The sequence below is a fragment of the Lepisosteus platostomus genome, chromosome 26 (assembly GCF_059453375.1).
Source record: "Lepisosteus platostomus isolate fLepPlt1 chromosome 26, fLepPlt1.hap1, whole genome shotgun sequence".
Lineage (NCBI taxonomy): Eukaryota > Metazoa > Chordata > Actinopteri > Semionotiformes > Lepisosteidae > Lepisosteus > Lepisosteus platostomus.
Genome location: NC_142636.1, coordinates 15,942,796 through 15,964,820, shown reverse-complemented (window position 1 = coordinate 15,964,820; position 22,025 = coordinate 15,942,796). Strand labels below are relative to the sequence as shown.

At 41.8% G+C, this 22,025-nt stretch overlaps 2 protein-coding genes across 9 annotated transcripts; one reads left to right on the top strand and one right to left on the bottom strand.

The window, feature by feature from the left end:
* Positions 1 to 760: 760 nt before the first annotated feature.
* On the top strand, positions 761 to 6,025 carry LOC148640433 (CD276 antigen-like). Of its 4 annotated transcripts, none has more exons than XR_015930502.1 (5): positions 761 to 929; positions 2,791 to 3,138; positions 4,896 to 5,186; positions 5,500 to 5,608; positions 5,914 to 6,025. XR_015930502.1 is itself a non-coding variant. In XM_088620244.1 (5 exons), the coding sequence occupies exons 2-5, from the start codon at positions 1,572 to 1,574 to the stop codon at positions 5,985 to 5,987; spliced, it is 753 nt and encodes a 250-aa protein (XP_088476370.1). In that variant the 5' UTR covers positions 874 to 929; positions 1,545 to 1,571; the 3' UTR covers positions 5,988 to 6,025. The 4 variants fall into 4 exon arrangements, 2 of the variants coding, with proteins under 2 accessions (XP_088476369.1, XP_088476370.1); XR_015930501.1 differs by having other exon boundaries at positions 5,500 to 5,732; XM_088620244.1 differs by lacking the exon at positions 5,500 to 5,608 and adding an exon at positions 1,545 to 1,611 and having other exon boundaries at positions 874 to 929.
* Positions 6,026 to 13,812: 7,787 nt separating this feature from the next.
* On the bottom strand, positions 13,813 to 21,906 carry LOC148640432 (urokinase plasminogen activator surface receptor-like). 5 transcript variants are annotated; one of them, XM_088620414.1, is made up of 7 exons: positions 20,244 to 21,906; positions 19,677 to 19,769; positions 19,424 to 19,545; positions 18,193 to 18,309; positions 17,082 to 17,225; positions 14,436 to 14,555; positions 13,813 to 14,300 (listed from the first exon to the last, which is right to left on the bottom strand). In XM_088620414.1, the coding sequence occupies exons 3-7, from the start codon at positions 19,476 to 19,478 to the stop codon at positions 14,098 to 14,100; spliced, it is 639 nt and encodes a 212-aa protein (XP_088476540.1). In that variant the 5' UTR covers positions 19,479 to 19,545; positions 19,677 to 19,769; positions 20,244 to 21,906; the 3' UTR covers positions 13,813 to 14,097. The 5 variants fall into 5 exon arrangements, with proteins under 5 accessions (XP_088476540.1, XP_088476544.1, XP_088476543.1 ...); XM_088620418.1 differs by lacking the exon at positions 19,424 to 19,545 and having other exon boundaries at positions 20,244 to 20,275; positions 21,621 to 21,906; XM_088620417.1 differs by lacking the exon at positions 19,424 to 19,545.
* Between the last annotated feature and the right edge of the window lie 119 nt (positions 21,907 to 22,025).

Genomic DNA, 22,025 nt, shown 5'->3' with positions numbered 1-22,025 from the left:
ATTGGGTGTTTTTGCAGGTTCTGAACCAAACATGTTATATAAGGTCAAGCATTTGTGGTCTTGAAGTGATAAAGATTTAGTAATTGCAGTTTTATATGAGATTGTATGATGTCTTTCACAAGCATTTATCCTTATCCTCATCAGTTTTAAAAGCTGATTTGAGCTGTTTAACCTTATATCCAAGTCATAGTTTGTAGAGTGTAAGATTCAGAGTGAATCATTATGGCACCAATACTCAAAACTGTAGTGTAGTGGCCTAAAGCACAGCCTGAATTGCAATTGCTTAAGGTGAAGCAGGTTTCAGTCTCACTGAGAATCTAACAGTTCACTATCATTCCTTGAACTCTGTAGTGTTGAAGAGAAGACTACAAGAACCTGACATCCAGAATCCTTAAAGGCTTCAACAAAAACAACCCAGTTTCCTTCAGAATGAACAGGGACCTGTGAAACAGGGACAGCAGGGGATCAGGTGTCCCCTTTCTGACTTTAGCGCCCTTCTCTGAAGTCCGCATCGGGGCTGGAGGGAATCATTTTTTAAGTTTTTATTTTAAACATAAAAAAAATACAAAATAGGAGATAACATTAAAATATTAAAACAGACACAGAAATAGACACACTTCACAGCCAGAGGAATTCACTATTTTAAAGGCTGAAAATTAATCTTTTTACATATTTCCATAGTATGTCTTGCCTTTTGATTCTTTAAATTTATAATAATTTAAATAATTTAAATTTTAAAAAGAAATTCTACCTTAAAAGCATTTATAAAAGCATTATGCTATACCCCTCATACGCCACTGCGGTAGGTCGCAGAAGGACTTTTACTTTGAAACAGTACATACACTTCCGGATCATTCTTCTTTCTACTCATTGCTGTCTACACGCTGCTTGCTTTCTTTTCTGGTTGGATGCTTTAGCAGACGCACGTTGTAAGTTTTTCTAATAGAATTTGTGGATGCAGTATATATAAAAGATAATAAAATGCAGTAATAATTATATTAGGTACTTGTGCAGTTCATATTTTATACCTTCTTGTATCTCCTTTTGGAACACTATGTTTAGGAATATAAATAAAAATATGTTAAAAAACGTTTTTCTAATAGAATAGCAGACATATTTATCCTTGTTTTTCTCAATTTTTTATTAACTTTCTCTTTTGTATTCACCACCAACTCAAACCTTTTTAAAATATGTTGCAGATAACTCTTGCCTTTTTCATAGATTTCAGATATTGATACAGAAGCTGTTCTTAGTGTGATCAGTGAACGTGTGCTTCCATCAGTCTTGATCAACAATGTATTAATGATGAAAAAGAAGAGTTATGTGATCAGCCATGCAGTGATATTCTTGAAATTAAGGAAACACAGGAAAATTGAAAGAAAAATGTCCACATGTTTTCTATAATTTTAGCCTTTCCAAAGTTTTTGAAACCCCTGCCTTCAGTTCTGATTGACCAGGGTTAATAAGGAGGAGCAGTTCTGGCTTTTGGTTGCACACCATGTTAACAGCATGGTGATCAGTGTTTTGATTATGTTTTATTACAGATTAGTGCAAGCGAGGATTAGGGTGCCATGATATGGCTGATACTGCAGTGGCTGATCTTCTGTGCAGGTATAGTTCTCTAAAATCTGGGCTGTTAGAACGTGGGAAACGACTAATAGCCCAGCAGAACAGTTAGAGAAATTGCCTGATTTCTTGGTTTTCTTCTCTTACCAAACAATTTACCAGAGATTACTTTTACTAATGGAATTGGCCTCTTTAGATCACGTGATTACTTCTCTTGTTTTATGCCCATTCACTTGCAATTTGAATTTCACTATGTCTTACTCTTCTCCCATTTGTCTCTTTTCCCATCAGAATATATTTTTTGTAATGTTGAACATTGACCTCTGACATTAACCTGCATACTAGAACACCTATAAAGAATCAAAGAATTCACACTCAAAGTAAAGTAAAACCTCAGAGCCTGGTGCAGTGAACTTTATCTGCAGTAAACGGATGGATGGCCTTTTCATAATCCACCTGATTTGCTAATTTGATCTCAATTGAAAGTATGGCCAAAGCTGAGGGCCTCTCCTAGGACATTGCACATCATGCAAAATTATCTTCTGTTAACTTTGCTGATACAGCAGCATCAACATCCATGGCATGTGTAATGATAGTTTTGTACTTTGCAAAATAACATTGGCAGGATCAACAGTGTGAATTGAAGTGAAATGATGCCATAAAGAAAAAAAACAAGTTATCTTGTAATTAAGGTAGCATATTATCTCTTGTTTACTAGATAACGATTAACATGTGATTGTATAAGCAATTTAGATTACACTGAGTGCTGAGGACTGACTTTCCACTGGGTTCATTCAGGATGAAGGGTTAGAACTTGTACCCAATGTGAACACAATTATTACCATGAGGACACTCACTCTTCTTTAACAAGAACAAGTCTGCTGTGGATTCGATTCCACCGTTGAAAATCTAATTAATAGTAGGTGTAGATGGCAGCAATGCCAGTAGTAGCTTCATGTATGTGTATGTGCATATATACAGTATTTATTCGATTTCTTTATGCTTTTGGAGTCTGGATTTTATGTTCGATTTCCACAATTTAAAAAGTTAATAAAATCGCTCAATCCTTTTATTACTCAGATTTGTGTCTATTGCCATTCAGACAGTTCACACACACTGAACACGTTTATTAAAAGACCTTTGCTTTCCTGCAGGTGTGCTTTGGTTATAGTTTGTGTTATGCTGTGGCTGTGCCTGTCTGACCTCCTCCTGGCCCCTCTCCAGTTGTGTCTGCAGTACAGGTGCCCAGCTCCCCATTGGTGGCGGCTCCAGGTTCCGACGTCAACCTCAGCTGCTCCTTCCCTTTCACTGCTGCTGACGACCCCCAGCGCGTGGTGCTGACCTGGCAGCGCGAGCAGGAGGTTGTACACAGCTACTATTACAGCAAGGACCAGCTGCAGAAACAGAGCCCTGCCTACAGGGGGCGCACGCAGCTCTTCCCACAGCAGCTGAAAGTGGGGAACGCTTCTCTCAGGCTGAAGGACGTGCAGGGGAGAGACCAGGGCAACTACACCTGTCATGTGGCCAACGAGCAGGGCAGCAGCAAGGGATTCCTGTTGCTCCTGCTGGCAGGTGAGGGCTACTGCAGCTTGGGGGAGATGTAATTTGGTTTTCGTTGTTAAGTAAATTGTGAAATATGTTTGTGTGAAATTTGTGTTGCCCATAACACAGATGGGAAGAGATGGATCGCAGGGTGAAGCAGAAAATAGAATGTGTAGGGTATTGTGCAGGTATGCTGTACTTGTACTTATATGCTGTGCCCTCTACATATGCTGAGGATACTACCATCAGTGGCCGAATCACCTGCAACAATGAGACGGCCTGCAGGGATGAGGTTTTGAGTCTCGTGGATTGGTGCCCTGACAATAATCTCTCCCTCAACATCAGCAAATCCAAAAAGTTGGTTATGAAGTTCAGAAAGAAGGGTGGTTACCACACTTTGCATCAATGGAGGCTGTAGAGATGGTTAGCAGTTTCAAGTTCCTCGGTACCTTCATTACTAATGATTTAATGTGGTTCTAGCTTGTAAATGGAGCTACAAAGAAGGCACAACAGTGCCTATACTATCTCGGACAGTTGAAAAAATTTGGTCTATCTTTAACTGTCCTTACCACATTTTACGGGTGCGCTGAAGTTGTGCTCAGGTGTGGTATTACAGTGTGGTTGGACAGCAGTTCACTGTCTGACCGGAAAACAAGAGAGAGACATTTTTACAACTTGTTGTCATGGGAAGGCTGGGAGTATTGCTAAGGATAACAACTGCTTTGGTTTCACACTTTTCTCCCCCCTTCCCCCTAGCAAATGTTATAGGAGCATAAAAGCATGAACTTCCAGATTCCTCCTGCAAGCTGTCAGACTATTGAATTCTACCTCTACCACTGACTCACACTGATGTTTTTTGCACAATGCTGGTGCTTAGTTTTAAATTGAGTGTTATTTAACTTTGTTGTTACTGCTGTTATTCTGTGTTTAAGTTGGTGTTTCCTTTATGTCTTTGTATTGGAGCATACATGCAAATTAGCTTTTAGTAGTAATTATTCTTTACATTTATATAGCACTTTTCTGGACACTCCCCTCAAAGCACTTCACAGGTAATGGGGACTCCCCTCCACCACCAGTGTGCAGCCCCACCTGGATTATGTGACAGTAGCCTCAGTGTGCCAGTATGCTCCCCACACACCAGCTGTCAGTGGGGAGGAGAAAAGAGTGATGAAGCCAGTTGATAGATGGGGATTGTTAGGAGGCCAAGATTGGTAAATGCCAATGGGAAATGTGGCCAGGATGCCGAGGTAACATTCCTACTCTTTTTGAGAAACGCCCTGGGGGATTTTTAATGACTATAGAGAGTCAGGATCTCAATTTTATATCTTATCAGAAGGACGGTGCCTTTTTTAAAGTGTGGTGTCCCCTTCATTATACCGGGGTATTAGGACCCACACAGACCGCAGGGTGAGCACCCCCTGCTGGCCCCACTAATGCCTCTTCCAGCAGTAATCAGTTTTTCCCAGGAGTCTCCCATCCAGGTACTCACCAGGCTCACGCCTGCTGAGCTTCAATGGGCTGCCACTTCTGAATTGCAGGATGATATGGCTGCTGATAATATAATTTCATTGCGCTTGTGCATATGACAAATAAACTGAACTCAGAACTCTTCAGTTTTACACTCCAATGTGTTTTGACTGTAGTGTATCTTAGCCAATGGTATATTGTTATAGTGGCAGGATTCATGGGGCACATTGAGTCAGTTACTGTTTTTTGACCTGGGTACGTTGAGATAGAAGAGGAACTGCACCAGGCTGTTGGCCAAGAGCTGTTTTTGTCCCCAACAGTGGCCTACGAGGACCCTCTGCTTACAATTACCATCTCCAGTAGTTGGAACTACATTGTCCTGACGTACCGCTCCCAAGGGTACCCTGAAGCCAAGGTGCATTGGCTGAACCACACAGGAAGTGACATCACAAAGCACAGCCAAACCAGCCAATGGAGTTGCGGAGGAGGTCTTTTGGCCCTGAACAGTCATCTGACAGTGGAGCGAATGGCCAATCTGAGTTACACCTTCCAACTGGCCAACCCAGTGCTTAACCAATCAATAACAAAGACTGTAACTGTAACCAATAATGGTAAGAGATGCTTTCCCGTCTAATTTTTATAGTACACTGGAGGACTTGATCATCGTATTACAGTGTTATAAGGAGGGTTTAGTTTATATTCTAAATGTGTTCTATACAATACAGTATTAATTGTGTTGGTTGTAATGTTAAAATGCAGAAGTAAACAATTTCACAGTGCAGTGCCTCTTTCCAGCTCATGTGTTCAGTAGCTACAGAACACTTGAAGTGGATCTGATAGATTGGGGTCATATTCCTCTCTTGCAAAGTCAGAAGATATTGGTATAGCACCTGTGTGAAAAGCCCCTTTCCTTTTGTTCCACAGCTCTGCAGTGATGATGTTGGCTTAGATATTGCTTCTCTGCAGTCCTTGCCATGGCTGACCAGGCAGCATCTTCTGCACCCAGCTTTTGTGCTATTTAATACCACAACAGGTGAACTAGCAGCTACAGTAACATTCAAGACAGGGCACACGCCCAGTGGGTTCATGACCAATCATTTACACAGGAAGGTTTACAAACCAAAGGAGGCCTTTCAACACATTCAGCCCATGTGATGGTAATTTTCAGCACTATAGTAATTTTTTATTACTAAATATTTGCCTCTACTGTTATTATTATTGGACTTGTTGCAAGCCTCTGGTTTTGTTTTCAGTATCTCTGAGAGGGTTCTTTTAACAAAATACTTTCACTATCTTTTCCTTATGTATTAATTGGTATCTGTTTCTTTCTTTCTGCAGGATACTACATACCTGAAGCATGGGTGTCATGTTACCTTTTCCTGCTGCCTCTTAACATTTTTCTAAGTCAATAAAAACTCCTGAAGAGCCCCTATTGGTGCTCATTACTAAATCACGTGTGATTAAAATGAAGGGTGTTGTTTGTATTTTCACTGAGACAAAAAAAAAAACTGAAAAATTAGGTCTCTCTGGTTTTTTGGAAATGAGCCAGAGGCTTTTCTTGGGTAATTATTGGGTGTTTTTGCAGGTTCTGAACCAAACATGTTATACAAGGTCAAGCATTTGTGGTCTTGAAGTGATAAAGATTTAGTAATTGCAGTTTTATAGGAGATTGTATGTCGTCTTTCACAAGCATTTATCCTTATCCTCATCAGTCTTAAAAGCTGATTTGAGCTGTTTAGCCTTATATCCAAGTCATAGTTTGTAGAGTGTAAGATTCTGAGTGAATCATTATGGCACCAATACACAAAACTGTAGTGTAGTGGCCTAAAACACAGCCTGAATTGCAATTGCTTAAGGTGAAGCAGGTTTCAGTCTCACTGAGAATCTAACAGTTCACTATCATTCCTTGAACTCTGTAGTGTTGAAGAGAAGACTACAAGAACCTGACATCCAGAATCCTTAAAGGCTTCAACAAAAACAACCCAGTTTCCTTCAGAATGAACAGGGAATCACAAAATGGAGTTTATAACAAAAGTTGAGGGATGACAACAACCAAGCTCAATCGTACTCAGCTGTCAGTAATTAGCAATCGGTCCCATCATCCTTCCTCCACCAAATGCTACAAGTACCAACGTGATTTCATACTCTCCCACACATTCAACTTTTGCATCCCACCTCCACCTCTGCTGCTACCCCTTGGTTACCCTGCGTGGGGGTCCTGGCCTCCCTGTCCTGTGGTCAGAGGTTGGCCCTCAGCCAAGCAGGTTTAGCCAATATCTTTTTTTGAGTAAAATATAAATGTCACATAGTGATAAAAATAAATTCCAACAGAGTCTTGAACTTTGTCTGGTCAAAATTCTCCTCGTCAATCCATGTGCTGTTAAACCTGCAAGAAAAAGAGAATCAAGAACAGGACACAATTCCTTACCCAGAGTGTGGTGAGAGTAGGGAAACTGATACCTATGCTTGCTGTTCAATCCAACAACCTGGTTTCTGTCAAAAAGCTAGATCCAAGTCCAAGGAGGCTCATCTACCCTCTCCCATTCTTGAGGACTTTAAAGAGTTTTGTTCAGAAATCATGCCAGTCAGTAATCTGGCATGACTGGCTGAAGCTTAATTGACCTGCTGTGTCTCTGTTCCACAGATTGCCCTGTAATGGGCAGAAGCAGGTTCCCTGTGATTCTATCTCTGGCATCTGTCATCCTGCTGGGGCTACAGTTCTCTACACTCTCTGCACAAACAGGCCTGAATGTCAAGTTTGCATTTGTGCTGCTGTGAAAGGAAAGAAAAGGAAAAAGGAGGATCCATATGCATAACCATGAATCCCACAGAACAGAGTAGCCTAGGGACAATCCAAAAGACAAAATCTTAGTTGATTAAGGAAGCAAAGAATACAGTAATGAGAGAAATCCAAAAGACAGGAGCAAAGATTCAGTACCAGGAGATCAGTCAAAAGACAGGAGCAAAGATTCAGTACCAGGAGATCAGTCAAAAGGCAGGCGCACGCACGCACGCACGCACGCACGCACGCACGCACGCACGCACGCACGCACGCACGCACGCACGCGTGAGAATTCTACTAGAGGCTTCTCAATAGCAAACATGGGAAGGTGTGTGAGGGAAGTTTAAATACTGAAAGGAAAGGGATGTGATTGGATAATTGATTCAGGAGTGAGAATTTGTGGAATCTAGTGCATGTGGGAATGTGATGGGTTCAATTAGGAATGAGATTGTGAAACAGTGGTTTTGGGAATGGAACGGTGTTTGTGAGGGAGAGTGTGGGGGGTGGCAATTACATGCTGAAAAGAGAAGAAAAGAAACAACAACATTTCAGCTGTGGAGCCTTCACCAGAAGTAGGCTCCTCTTTTCATCAAGGAATAAACCTTTACTTGTTCCTTTGCAGTATACACATGCTAATGCAGCTCCCTACGTGAACCACTTTGGTAAACCATACTCATCTGAGAGCAAGTTACACTTTTATCAACACTGTCCGTCATCTGAGTAGCCACACAGCACTACAGCAAGTTTGTCTTGGGTCTTCCCAGTCCTGGTTCATGTGTTTCCAGCGAAGATTCAAGTCGGAGTCAGACATATTAATTGAAACAATTATTTTGACCTATTGTTTCTGCTCCGAAATAAAGATAACATTTTCCAGCTCCTTCTGAATTCGTGTTGGTGAAATACCATCTCTTGACCGTTTCACAAAAGGAAAATAGGCCGAGATAAAGGATTTTTAGTTAAAATACACACACTGGGATCAATGTTCCCTTTAATTTCTAATGTGTGCAAAACTTTCAAGTTGTGCATTTTTCCGAGTGACAAAAACTTGTGTGCACTAAATGGAGTGTATATAACATGTAAACCTGAAATTATTTTGGTTAATATTTCTTGTAACGGAACATATATCAAATCATGACTTTTCAGAGTAGCAGTTTCTACCATTTAGTCAAGCCATTCCACTTTAAATGAACTGGCAGTTCTTTTGCGCTTCATGCCCTTTACATCTTTCGACATAGTGAATCAATATTTAAATTTTTTTAATAAAATAAACTTTTAAGTGAGTAATACAAATTTGAAAACAATTAGTCTACGATTCTACGATATCAACGTTCAACGATGCACACTGTGCAAAGCGGAAAAGGAAAAGGCTGTTTGTTGTGAAGCACAGAGAGCCAAAAGACCAGGACAGTGACTCCCCGGGTCCAGTCGTGGTGACTGAGTGCCGAGCGAGCAGGAGCAGTGAGGTACAAGACCATAGATATCGATCATCAAGTAGCAATAATAATGCACACAGCCAAGTCGCAGCCGGTCTCATGCATGTGGTCAATTTCGCACTTTTCAGTTGACGACTGTTTGTTTTATTATTTTTTTTTTTTGTGTGCAGTTCAGTTTAATCTGTGCACTGATTTCATAACCTGTGAACACGCGCACACGCACACAGTTTAGAGGCTGGGATTATGAAGTCCTGGAAACCGCTGTAGTGCAGTAACTCATCCAGGTGCAACTGTTGGAAGAGGTGTTAGTGGGGCCAGCGGGGGGCGCTCACCCTGCAGTCCATGTGGGTCCTAATGCCCCAGTATAGTGACGGGGACACTATACTGTAAACAGGCGCCGTCCTTCGGATGAGACGTAAAACCGAGGTCCTGACTCTCTGTGGTCATTAAAAATCCCAGGGCGCTTCTCGAAAAGAGTAGGGGTGTAACCCCGGTGTCCTGGCCAAATTTCCAATTGGCCCTTACTAATCATGGCCTCCTAATAATCCCCCTCTATGAATTGGCTACATTACTCTCGTCTCTTCCCCACTGATAGCTGATGTGTGGTGAGTGTTCTGGCGCACTATGGCTGCCGTCGCATCATCCAGGTGGATGCTGCACATTGGTGGTGGTGGAGGGGAGTCCCCATTACCTGTAAAGCGCTTTGAGTGGAGTGTCCAGAAAAGCGCTATATAAGTGTAAGCAATTATTATTATTATTATTATTATAACTGTATAAAAGCGTCTGTCAGCTCCACCCAGTGGATAAATAGGGAATGACAACAAAGTGAAATGGAATTGCAGGTTTCTTTGCTCGGTCCATGCTCCCGGTTACACAGCTGGTCTAATTATTCGATTAACTGAACGACTCCGTTACAGTACGTCTAACCTGGCTCTGAGGAGGTTTATAGTTACCCGTCCGTTTACTAATTTTAGAAGAATTCACCTGTTACAAACCTATAGAATAATGCTGAGTGTAGAGCACTGATCAGATCGTTAGACTGTTACAATAATCTGCTGTACAGGTGGAAGGTATACCCGGCTGTTATTCAGGAGGTCCAGGGAGAGATTTAGTCAGGACACCGGAGTCAACACCACTACTCTCTTAAGGACAATGTAATTTAATAACAGAATGAACGATTCATCCGAAGGACGGTACCCGGTACAACAACCCGATCTGATGGTAATCAGACCATTGAATGTGTCTGATCAGGGTGTCTGTGGTCGATTAAATATTGAAGGTGACGACACCACAGAAGTCTGATTATACTGAGCTTAGTAAACCGTTCATTTTTTTGATTATACTAAAGAAGATATTAATCATAATTTATTTGGGAAGTAATATTATATAATTTTCTCCTAGCTGCGGTGCTGAAGTCCCACCCTACATCAACAGAAAAAGAAATAAAGGAGCATGCAATGTGTTACTTGAAGAATGCATATGCAAGGCAGGGGGCCAGGAGATCTGGACACTGAAAATAATAGGTTTCTGGTTCTAACTGTTAGGACAATTAGACAGGGTTTGCAAATAGTGGACAAAAATCATCTTAACTTCCATTGTAATATTTTTTTTCTTGGAAATATAGAAGATGTACATTTTAAAATTTATATTTGAATCAAAATGTAGTTTTGAGTTAGTGTGTTAATGTAATAAGTTTGTGTTTGTCATTACTATACTGTATATTGCCATGTTACCAGAATTTGTAGCTGAAGTTTAAGACTAGTTGTGTTTTTTATGATTATTGCCCATATTTTGATCATTGATTGTATACAATGTATAATTTGAAATACATATTTTCAGGTGTGAATGTGTATTTTCAGAATAAATTTCTAAACCGATTCATTGGCTTGATTTACTAGTTTCTACACCTGTAAAACCTATCTTTGATGTATAATAGACCTCTAACCATATACTATTTCAGGTACCATATACTATTTCATACTATTATAGCTATTTCAGGGGACTTTAACCACGTATCTATTTCCACCACTCTGCCTACTTTCCACCAGTTTGTTAAGTGCCCGACCAGAGAAAACAAAACACTGGACTTATTATATGCCAATGCTAAGGATGCATATAGCTCCACAGCCCTTCCCCCCCTTGGCAGATCAGATCACAACCTTGTCTTGCTTACACCACTATACAAGCCTATTGTCCAGCGCCAACCTGTGACCATGAGGACTGTGAGGAGATGGTCTCAGGAGGCTATGGAGGATCTACGTGGTGCTTCGGAGGCCACCGACTGGGATGTGCTGTGCGAACCACATGGGGACGACATAGACAGCATGGTGGACTGTGTCACTGACTACATTAACTTCTGCGTAGACAACACCATCCCCACCAAAGATGTACACTGCTTTTCCAATAACAAACCCTGGATCACCAGCGACCTGAAGGCGCTTCTGAATGACAAGAAGAGAGCCTTTAGGAGGGGAGATAAGGAAGAGGTCAAGCGTGTACAGAGGGAGCTAAAGCAGAAGTTAAGAGAGAGCAAGGACGCCTACAGAAGGTAGAGGACAAGCTGCAAAGGAATAGGGTGAGGGATGTATGGAGCTGTATGAGAGAGATCTCTGGCTTCAAACAGGCTGGGGGTGCAACAGAGGGGAACCTGGAGATGGCCAACGAGTTGAACCAGTTCTTTAACAGGTTTGATTCTGTGTCCTCTGTGGCTCAACACCCATCCCCCCACAGCCACACGCTCCCTAACCCTTCACAGCTGCGACTGCCCAACACCTCCTCCATCCCCCCACAAACATGGCCGCCTACAGCTACAACCCCCGACAGCTACTCACCCACCCATCCCCCACAGCTGCCACTCTCCAACACCTCCGCCATTAACACCTGCAGCACTGAAAGCACTATGAGCACCATCCCCCAGGCCAGGCTGACCATCACAGCTGACCAGGTGAAGAAGGAGCTGAAGAGGCTGCACGAGGGTAAGGCCACAGGACCAGATAACATCTGTCCCAGAGTTCTGAGGGCCTGTGCTGATCAGCTGAGCGGAGTGCTCCAGCGACTGTTCAACCTGAGCCTGCGCTTGGAGAGAGTCCCGGTGCTCTGGAAGACATCATGCCTGGTCCTGGTACCAAAGAAAGGGCGCCCCTCTGTCCTCAACGACTACAGACCAGTTGCATTGACTTCTCACGTCATGAAGACACTGGAGAGGCTGGTCTTATCCCACCTGAGACCCCTGGTCAGCTCATCACTGGACACCCTACAGTTTGCCTACCAGCCCAGTGTTGGTGTGGAGGATGCGATCATCTACATGCTGCAAAGGGCCTACTCACACCTGGACAGGGCTGGCAACACTGTAAGGATCATGTTTTTCGCCTTCTCCAGTGCCTTCAATACCATCCAGCCCTTACTTCTAAGGAGGAAGCTGGAGGAGATGCAAGTCGATGCCTCCACGACCTCGTGGATCACTGACTACCTGACAGGCAGACCACAGTCTGTGAGACTTCAGAACTGTGTGTCTGAACAGGTAGTGAGTAACACAGGGGCACCTCAAGGGACAGTTCTTTCTCCATTCCTCTTCACCCTCTATACTTTGGACTTTAAGTACAACTCAAAGTCATGCCACCTGCAGAAGTTCTCAGATGACTCTGCAATTGTGGGATGTATCAAGGGTGAGCAGGAGGAGGAGTACAGAGGACTGGTCAGCAGCTTTGTGGAGTGGTGTGGGGTGAACCACTTGGAACTGAATGTAACAAAGACAAAGGAACTGGTGGTAGATTTCAGGAGGAAAAAGGTCAAACCTACTCCTGTCTATATCCATGGGAGTGGCGTGGAGATGGTGGACTCGTACAAGTACCTGGGAGTGCACATCGACGATAGACTTTAATGGTCTAAGAACATCGAGGCCATCTATAAGAAGGGACAGAGCCGACTTTACTTCTTGAGGAGGCTCAGGTCCTTCAATGTGTGTAGTAAGATGCTACATATGTTCGATCAGTCGGTGGTAGCGAGTGCCATTTTCTACGCAGTGGTGTGCTGGGGCTCTGGGATTAGAGCAGTGGATTCTAAAAGGCTGAACAAGCTCATCAGGAGAGCAAGCTCTGTCATTGGGTCTGACCTGGACCCCTTGGAGGTAGTGGCTGAGAGGAGAATGATGTCCAAACTAGAGGCCATCATGGACAACTTCTCCCATCCCCTCTATGACAGGCTTGCAGAAATGAAGAGCACGTTCAGCAATAGACTGATACATCCACGGTGCGACAGGGAGTGCTACAGGAGGTCATTCTTGCCTTCTGCCATAAGACTGTACAACGCATCCACCTTGCGTCTGGGCAGAGGCAACATCGACAGTGACCTGTTTCTGGACTGAACGCATCTACACAGCTACTGCTACATCTGTTCTCTTTCTTTTTCTTTTTCCCGTTTACAACCATTTTTTGTGCAATATATGCCAGGGACCTGTGCAATACATTTATATCTATATTTATATCTATATTTACATCTATATTAATATTCATATGTGTGATACGATTTTTCTGTGTACTGTTCTGTTCTAGTTTGTTCTTTGTGTGTCCGAACCGTGAGTAACTCTTGTATTGTATTGTATGTATTGTACTATTGTTTTATAATTTGTTACACTATGGCTGTGTTGTCTGTGTTAAGCTGCTGTTGCACTGCAATTTCCCTCACGGGATCAATAAAGTATCTATCTATCTATATACGTATAATAGACCTCTAAAGTTATCCGTATAATAGACCTCTAACCATATACGTATAATAGACCTCTAAAGTTATCCGTATAATAGTCCTCTAACCATATACGTATAATAGACCTCTAAAGTTATCCGTATAATAGTCCTCTAAAGTTATCCGGAACTCCAACCATATATGTATAATAGTCCTCTAAATTTATCCGTATAATAGAACTCCAACCATTTACGTATAATGAACATCTAATCATAGACGTATAATTGACGTATAACAATAGACGTATATTAGAATTTCATTCTAGAAGAATTGCGGACCACATTTAGACGTCTAAGGTATGCGTTTAATAGACATATATTATACATCTTTTGCCCACTGGGTAGCCACTTCGGACTACATAGTAATGGTCCCTCCGGGATCACGCGTGACTGAGATCACCCGACCAGGAAGAGCTCATTGCAGACAAGGGAGTAATAGAAAACAATTCGGAGGAGAAAAGTCGAAATAGGTCATTAGGTATGCGTTCTTTCGTTCACAGGCAGTCGAAGTAACATTAACAAGTCAGTGCCGTAAGTTTTGAGCTCCGGGGGAAGATTAGCGCCCTCGCTACACGACAAAAATAGCAGCCAGCGAAGTGACCAGAAACAGGAACAGTCCGGCTTCTCCGAGGCGTGGCGCCGTGTTGCACAGGTGACCGGTGCAGCAAGAGATCGACACAGAGCCGGAGCCGCGGAGGAACAGAAACTCTGACCGGCAGATGTCTTGTGAAATGCAGCCTTTCAGTAAAATCTCGTCCTTGTAATTGGTTTCTGAAGAGAGAGGGAGAGAAGATAGAGGTTGATCGACTGAGTGACAGAGGCGCCACACTCATCCGCTGTCAGCCGCAGGCTCACTCGTTGGAGGAGAAGCTCTCGGTAGGCGGTTATAAATGTACCATCACCCACCGTTGTGTAAAAAACAGCGGTTCTCGCTGCCCAGGCACTCCACCGTGTTTTTTCCGCACTGTCCCGATGTGCTGTAGCAGGCGGCACAGACCAGTCCGTTCGGTTTCCCGCGCTCGGAAACTGGAATACAACACGAGCATTAAGAGCCGTTTTCACTCGCGACTGTCGATACAATCCCCGATTCTGCAGGAATTTAAGCGGTACGCTCGTGCCACTTTATTTTTTTATTCTTAAAAAGAGGTAATCAGTTAAAGGTTTTATCAGTGCAAAAAGATATTGTCATAGCAGAGGCAGAGACCGATTTATAAAATATACTATATATTATAGAATACTACATAAACCGAATAAACAAAGTAAATAATTCAGATGCAATGGGAAAATAATTAAAAATATATAAAATTATGAAAAATAACATCGAGGCAGACACGTTAGAAACATTTCTGTAGCTACCAATTGTATTCAAATCGCCGACTACATGTCTGTACCCTCTTATAGTTGGGTATCATAGCAAATTGCTGAGTGGAGCACTTTTCCCAAGAGTAGAATAACATTATAGCAGGATCTGAACTCATACAAATCCATTTCTAATACAATAATTCAGAGACTAAACCGCTACTCGATATTACTGCCTCACAACTACTTTCTAAACTCGACTGCTGTCTCCTATCACGGATCGTTTCGTGCCGATCTTACAGTGGCTCTGACTCCCCCTTTGCAGCCCGCAATTCACGCACTGTTCTGAACTCAAACACGAGCCACACCTGTTACTAAATCCCCGCCCTCGCGGACCATCTATTCCCAGCCTTCAACCGGCGCTCGCAGCTCTGGGACTAAGGCTGAGTGATGCGGCGCCCCCTATCGGCCAACGCGAGAGTTTCATGGGTAAATACGGTTTCATATTGGGGTGTCGGGTTCCGTGTCCACCACCAGACAAACTAGCAGTTTTAAAGAATAGCAGTCTCTGAATATCAAGAAGCAGAGTAAAACACAGTAATGTAGTGTGGTTTAGGCTAGCAAGAGACGTTAGTTCCTTGCTATTGCCTAGAACAGTGGTTCTCAAACTTTTTGGACCAAGTACCACCCCTAATCCAACCAAAGCATCCAAGTACCACCTAGAAGTCATCATCTCATAGGAACCCCAGAAATTCTCAGTGACCAACATGAGCGCGCGTGCACACACACTCACACATACATATAATAAATATTATAATAATAAACTTTATTTGATATAGCGCCTTTAAAGGTGGCTTCTCAAAGTGTTTTACAGAAAAAAAAAAACATTAACAACAACTAATAAAAAAGCACCATTTCAGTGAGAGGGGTGAGCCTGTTTAGTTGAGCAAAGCAGATGTGAATTAATTTTTCGAGCCTTGATACAATTCACGACAGAGTCTAACAGATATTAAATCGTCAGGCATTTTCTTGACGGCAAGGGTCTCGCGGTGGATGTTGTAATGCGTACATTAATTTCTGGAGCAACCTCTCTAATTCGTGCAACTACACCGTTATGTCGGCTTGTCATTGCTCTAGCACCGTCTGTACAAACTCAGATGCATTTAATCCAGTCGAGGCCATTCTCTTCGATAAATTCATTCAGAAGCTGAAATATGTGCTCTCCTGTAGTTCCTGTTGGTAGCGGTTTACAGAACAGAAAGTCTTCATGGGACATGCCCTCAAACTTGTATCTAACGTAAACGAGCAAATTGGCCAAATCAACTACAGACTCATCTAATTGCAGTGAAAAACATCTGCTCATCTTAATGCGCTCTATCAGTGTACTTTTGATATAATCCTTAATTTCAATAATTCTATGAATGCCTGTGTCTTTCAGGGGGAGGGGGGCAGCAGGTCGAGCTGTTTAGCAGTTTTTTCTCTACACATAATACATGTCAGCTCTTTTGCCAACGGTAAATAAGGTTCTTCAAAAATAGTGTAGCTTACCTGCTTTAGCAATATGCAAGCTTGCATTTTTCCGCGTTTCCGTTTTTATTTCCGTATTCATTTAAAGTTTTTATTTCATGCGCATGGGAGCGAAACACAGAGACGCTCTGTGTATTTTTCTCAAATTAGAACAGTTCTTAAATATTTTTCTGTTATCACGCTTTCGTGTGCTCACAAGATTACCTGCGTTCGTAGCACGTATTTCTATGCATTCCTATGTTTACAACGTTGGCATTGTTCCAAAATCACGCACATTCTCCTTTCTCCCTATTTGCTGGAGATACAGTAGCTTTTTTTAAATACAATTGGTCACTTGCATCCGTAGCACGCATTCCTATAGAGTGGTATAGAATTACAGAGTATCTCTTGTGTCCACTGAAGTATTAGCGCGCACTGTATCGTAGTACGTAGGCTGCGTATTTGACACGTATTAAAATACAAAATATGAAAACCCGTCCCGATTTTTCAGCGCACAAGACACAGTTCCAGGGTCATTTGGCGTACCACTTGGCGGCACTCCACGTACCACTGCCGGTACGCGTACCACAGTTTGAGAACCACTGGCCTAGAAGCAACAGGCATGTAGGAGCGATATTGTGCTGCTTTCTGCCTCCTGGAGGAGGGTTGTTATGCACGGGTGCAGTGGAATACTGGTGGTTCTTCCAGGTTGTCAGATTCACAGTGACGGGGCTGAGCCGCTATTACCTGGCGCAGTGTCGGTGTTACACTTGTCGGTGGAGCAGCACTGTGCGTTCACAGCCCTGCTGAAGCCCACAGTGGTCAAGGAGTTGTGTCCACACTGCTCTTGGTCTATACAAGTCTTAGTTAATATAGTTCTGGAGACATTCTCTGGAAAACATACATGGAAAAAAGGTAATCGATTTAGTCTCGGCATCCACTCTGGTGATGATTATTGTTATTATAATCAGAGGTATTCATGAATATTACTAGTAATAGACACCTGCTTCTTCATCGTTCTGCATAGTTTCATAATTCTACAAGCATTATGTGATAAAATAAATGTATTGCATGTGCATTGAGAAGCATTGTGCTATATTTGTGTTGTAAGTACTGTGGAGTTTTTGCTCCAGTAATTGTATACAAAGATTCAAAATTAACAGTGTTCAGATAAGTGACAGCTCGGTAATCGAATGGATCAGAATAATATGTTTTTATGTGTGTGCTGTCAGTACAGCCTAGCATCCTCTAAAATACTTGATGTTTAATAAAATATGCAACGTCCTGCACAAATGGAATAAAATCAGAATCATTTAACAAAATTAATTTTGTTAAATAATGTATTAATTAATCTACTTTTTAGTGGGCTAACAGGTGTTAACAAACGGTCTCTTAGGCTCTGCTCTCGAAAAAAAAATATATTCGTGCCAGGCAGTTTACTCAGCTCCATGAAGTTGGCACCCTTACAGACATTAAGGGTCTGTAAGTGCTGGTTTGGACAGTCGAGCTTAGGATGTATCGTCACTCACTCACCCCCCAGAACTGAGCCGGTCTCATTCGCTTGCGCTCTGTCTGTGCCGGTTTGTACAGTTGAAAATATCGTCTAAGGTATTTTCGTTGCCGAGGTGTAGTGCCTTTTTTTTTTGGGTGTGATCTCACTCAACAACCCCGGTAAACGAGTCACCTGACAGTGTGCCCTCCCCCCCAAAAGATGGCGCTGTAGCTCTGGAAGGAAAACACTTGGGACGCTATTTTCAATGGCGCAAACCGGCACAGACTGAGCAAAAGCGAGTGCAGTGGAGCTCATTGCGCTCTCTGTAGGGAGGGCAACTTCACGGAGCTCCTGCGAAGCCCTTACCTAGAGCGCGCAGCTCTGTCACGGAGGCGCACTTCTGCCGCGGCGCGCATTCCTGCTCGTCAGGAGTGCAGGGCTCGGCGCCCGTCCCGTCACACCGGAGGCACTTCAGCGCGGAAACTATTAAATATCGAAGGAAGAAAATACAGTTCTGGGAATTCATATGGCAGAACATCGCACTTTGAACATTAAATATTGCATTTAAAATATATCCCAAACAGCCTAATTATCAAAACTGACAAAATGGGAACTAGGTCTAGTGGTTTCTGTTAATCGACCCCTTTGCAAATAATTGGCACAGAAAGCACCGTGCACCGTGCATTATATTTTACGATATTATCTGAATAGTTAAAAGAAAGTTTTAATTAGATTTAACCATCTTCCAGATTATTTTACCGATTTTGAAAATCGGGCCGAAGGAGCGCACGTGTGAAAGTTTATAGAGTATATGTAAGACCAGCAGTATGCAATCCAATATCTCAATCTATGAGGAAATACAGTACATTGAAATGCTTGTTGCTCTCAATACTGATTTGCTCATGATAACACAACGTGACGGGGGCAATTTTTACGCAAGCCTGTTAATACAAGATAATTAGAGAAAAATAAACAATCTAGTTCTTATATCTACCCTTTTTGAAAGTCGAGCTTTATTTGCGACACCGTTGTACCCTCACAGTTCATAAACAAGTTACGGAAGTGCACTCCTGCCTTCAAGAATAAAAAATGCTGAGTTATCTCGTAATTCCGAGACAGGAATGAACGTGAATGGATAAACAATCTAGATCTAATTGTACACCGACAGCTTTGCTGGAGCTGTGGGTTAAGTATTCCCAACAACATGAACCACCGCAAAATACGAACGGACTTGATTTCCCCTGCGGTTTCGTCATATTGATCACAATATCGTACGCAAGAAAGTACTTTATCGTAATTATGAAATATTAAATAATCTTGTGTTTACGAAATGACGAGGCAGTACTGTATGTGATCATCACGCGATTGCACACCTGTCACACAACACCTACATTATCATAATTTCTGGGACTGTCACTTTTAAGCTGTGGAATACAGTCCACGGCGCTCTCGTTCTTGTTAAAGGCTACGTGTTTGTGTTCTCATGGTTAAAACTGTTGTCACATTAGGTACAAACTGTAACAATTTATTAGGAATAACTCCAGAGCAACGTAAGTCCACGCACATTCTGCAGCGTTGCACTATCCAGAACACTGACCCCACAGGTCCCGCTGAGCTCTCGGCAGTGTAACACGTTGTTCACAAACTCGCATGATCACTGCTGTCTCCTAATCACGACACAGCTCAGGATGTTTCTTCCTTGATGTCCGCAATGCTCTTCTGTAACAATAAAGCTACTTTATATAATTCTCGATTTTGTGTGAAGAAAATGAGCTACGTTTAAACAAATCAACACGCATATTATAAAAGCATAGCAAAATTTAAATGACTTTTTTTTCAAAGTGGCTTACCGGAGTGGAAGAGTTCCCACAAAGCTAGAAGTATCGCCAGTAACCTCATCTTCCTTCCTCTTTGAGATCGTGGAAGCGGTGCAGTGCTTGTTCCTATGAATATACAGGCACAGAAAGAGGAAGCAGGTACTATTGGCATAATGTCATTGGTTCATTGTTTCTTGGGACCCCACGTTTAAGTCTTGTTTTAAAGCCCTTATCTGTTTTTAAATCAACTTAAAATTAGTTTCTTCCGAGGGTTACTCATGCTTGCCGTTTAATAAGCTAAGAGTAGAGTTTATATAACGAATAACAGGCGCTCCAGAATGATCAGTTCACGGCTGAAGAAGTAAACTTCAAAAGGGTCTGACAGAGAGATGTCAGGCAAATAAGAGCATAGAGACAGGCTATAAGCAAAATCTGTCACCCTGTGCCTGGACAGCGCTAGTCACTTTCATATGATTAAGAACATTTTCAAGTCATCTTTTTGAGGCAAGTCTGTTCCTCTAGCGTCAGAAAGTCTCGTATTTTTCTTCCAAAGGCTCATCGATTTCAGTAAAAAAGTATTTAGGAAATCATTTCTTTTACCTGTTATGTAAAATCTGCTGCAGCTGGAATCTCTTGATCAGCCAGTACCGTGTGTGATCAAGCCAGGAAGTTCAGATAAGGAGGCAGAAGATTGTTATCACTGATCCTATCATTCTCTATATTACTATTGGTTAAATACCAGTATTTGATTTTTCCTGATTTAGTAAGAGACTCAGACAATCCAGATTGTCAGACTGTTCGCTATGATGGAAGCAGTGTCCCAACCCAAACAAAATGATGAAATTATTATAGTACATTATCACCACCATAATCACTCAAATTGAAAAAAAAATCAAATGACACAACACCCGATTTCCACAGCTATGTTATTTGCAATCTAACTTTGAAAGGCTCATGTGAAATTATAAAAAAAACTGGAGACTGATTTGTGCAATTTATGTTAACAAATATTCTGGAGACATTTCCTGCGCTGCAGTTTACATTTCATAAATGCTTCATTACCCAATTTTTTGTTATGCTTTAACAAACACAAATTCAGCGTGTCGTAAGATATTAGGTTTGCGACAACCTCAAATAAGTTGAACAAATATTTCCTATATAGCCGATCGTGGCAACTTCGCTTTGAAAACATTTTAACAACATCTTCATGAAAACGTGTTCAGTCTGTACTAGAGTGTAACTATACTTCACTATAGCAATGTAATAGTTATTTACATAGATCTTGATCCCAATGCAGCTTTAAATATACAAACTGACCCACTTCACCCACTACTGATTCACAGCGCCCACTCGAGTGATATGTGCAAGAGGCAACACAGCACCGTGGTGGGTAGAGAAGGAAGAAATTACTCCTCCAACTGAATTAAGAGCAAAAATATTTTAGGAGGAACGGACTGTAGAAGCCCTCAGTAGCATTTTCCAGGGTTCTCTCTGAAAGTGCCATGAGATCTTTCAGGAGCAAGTCTTAATACTGGGCCATCAGAGTTTTTTGGTATATTGATATTTAAAGAAGCAGGCCTCCTGCTGGTCCACCAGCACTGCTGAGAGCAGCAGCTGGGTTTTGCTGGGAGGTCTCTCAGCCCAGTACGGACCAGGCTCCTCACCTGTAGGCCTCATGAGCTCAGCCTACGTGGCGGAAAAGCTGCTACCAGTAAAAAAAAACAATGATAGAAAGCTGACAACATCACTTCACTGGAGAGCAGTGAAGAAGGTATTTGGAATGCATTCAAAGACTTTTCTTTTCTTTTTGACATGATTGTCCAAAGCTAGAAACTGTTTTTGTTACAGATATAATGGAACAAAATGTACTGACATTTTTGGAAATGTTAACAACTACTATTTTTTCTAATTTCTTAAGGAGAAAGGCATTTTGAGACAGCAGTTTTTGTAATCATATTACATAATCATAATACTTACAAATAAGTTTTGTGCTTCCTTTAATTGTTCTGCTTGTTTAGATAGAAGAATCCTAAACAAAGCAAGATATTTACATGCCTTCAGAAAGTATTCAGACCCCTCCACTTTTTCGTGTTTTAGACATATTTCAAAATTGATTTAATTGATTATTTTTTATCAATTGACACACAATACCCCATAATGACAAAATGAAAACACATTTTTAGGAATTTTTGCTAATTTATTTAAAAAAATGAAATCTCTCATTTGTCTCCAACACAACAAAGTGTATAAAAAGTGGACGGGTCTGAATACGTCCTGAAGGCACTGTCTGTATATTCCTCAGATATAGGTTTAAGTTTGATTGTTCATCAGGAAGATTAAGCAACATTTAAAATATTGAAACATTTAAAACAGACTCAAAAC

Excerpts from the sequence above, each read along its gene's own strand:
- LOC148640433 (XM_088620243.1), top strand. The coding sequence starts at position 776 with ATGCTATACCCCTCATACGCCACTGCGGTAGGTCGCAGAAGGACTTTT. Across the intron at positions 930-2,790 it reads TGCTTTAGCAGACGCACGTT|TTGTGTCTGCAGTACAGGTG; the intron begins GTAAGTTTTTCT and ends GCCCCTCTCCAG. Across the intron at positions 3,139-4,895 it reads CCTGTTGCTCCTGCTGGCAG|TGGCCTACGAGGACCCTCTG; the intron begins GTGAGGGCTACT and ends TGTCCCCAACAG.
- LOC148640432 (XM_088620413.1), bottom strand. The coding sequence starts at position 19,815 with ATGCCAATAGTACCTGCTTCCTCTTTCTGTGCCTGTATATTCATAGGA. Across the intron at positions 18,310-19,676 it reads GTGGGAACTCTTCCACTCCG|TTTCCGCGCTGAAGTGCCTC; the intron begins GTAAGCCACTTT and ends GATATTTAATAG. Across the intron at positions 14,556-17,081 it reads TAACACCGACACTGCGCCAG|TTTCCGAGCGCGGGAAACCG; the intron begins GTAATAGCGGCT and ends GTTGTATTCCAG.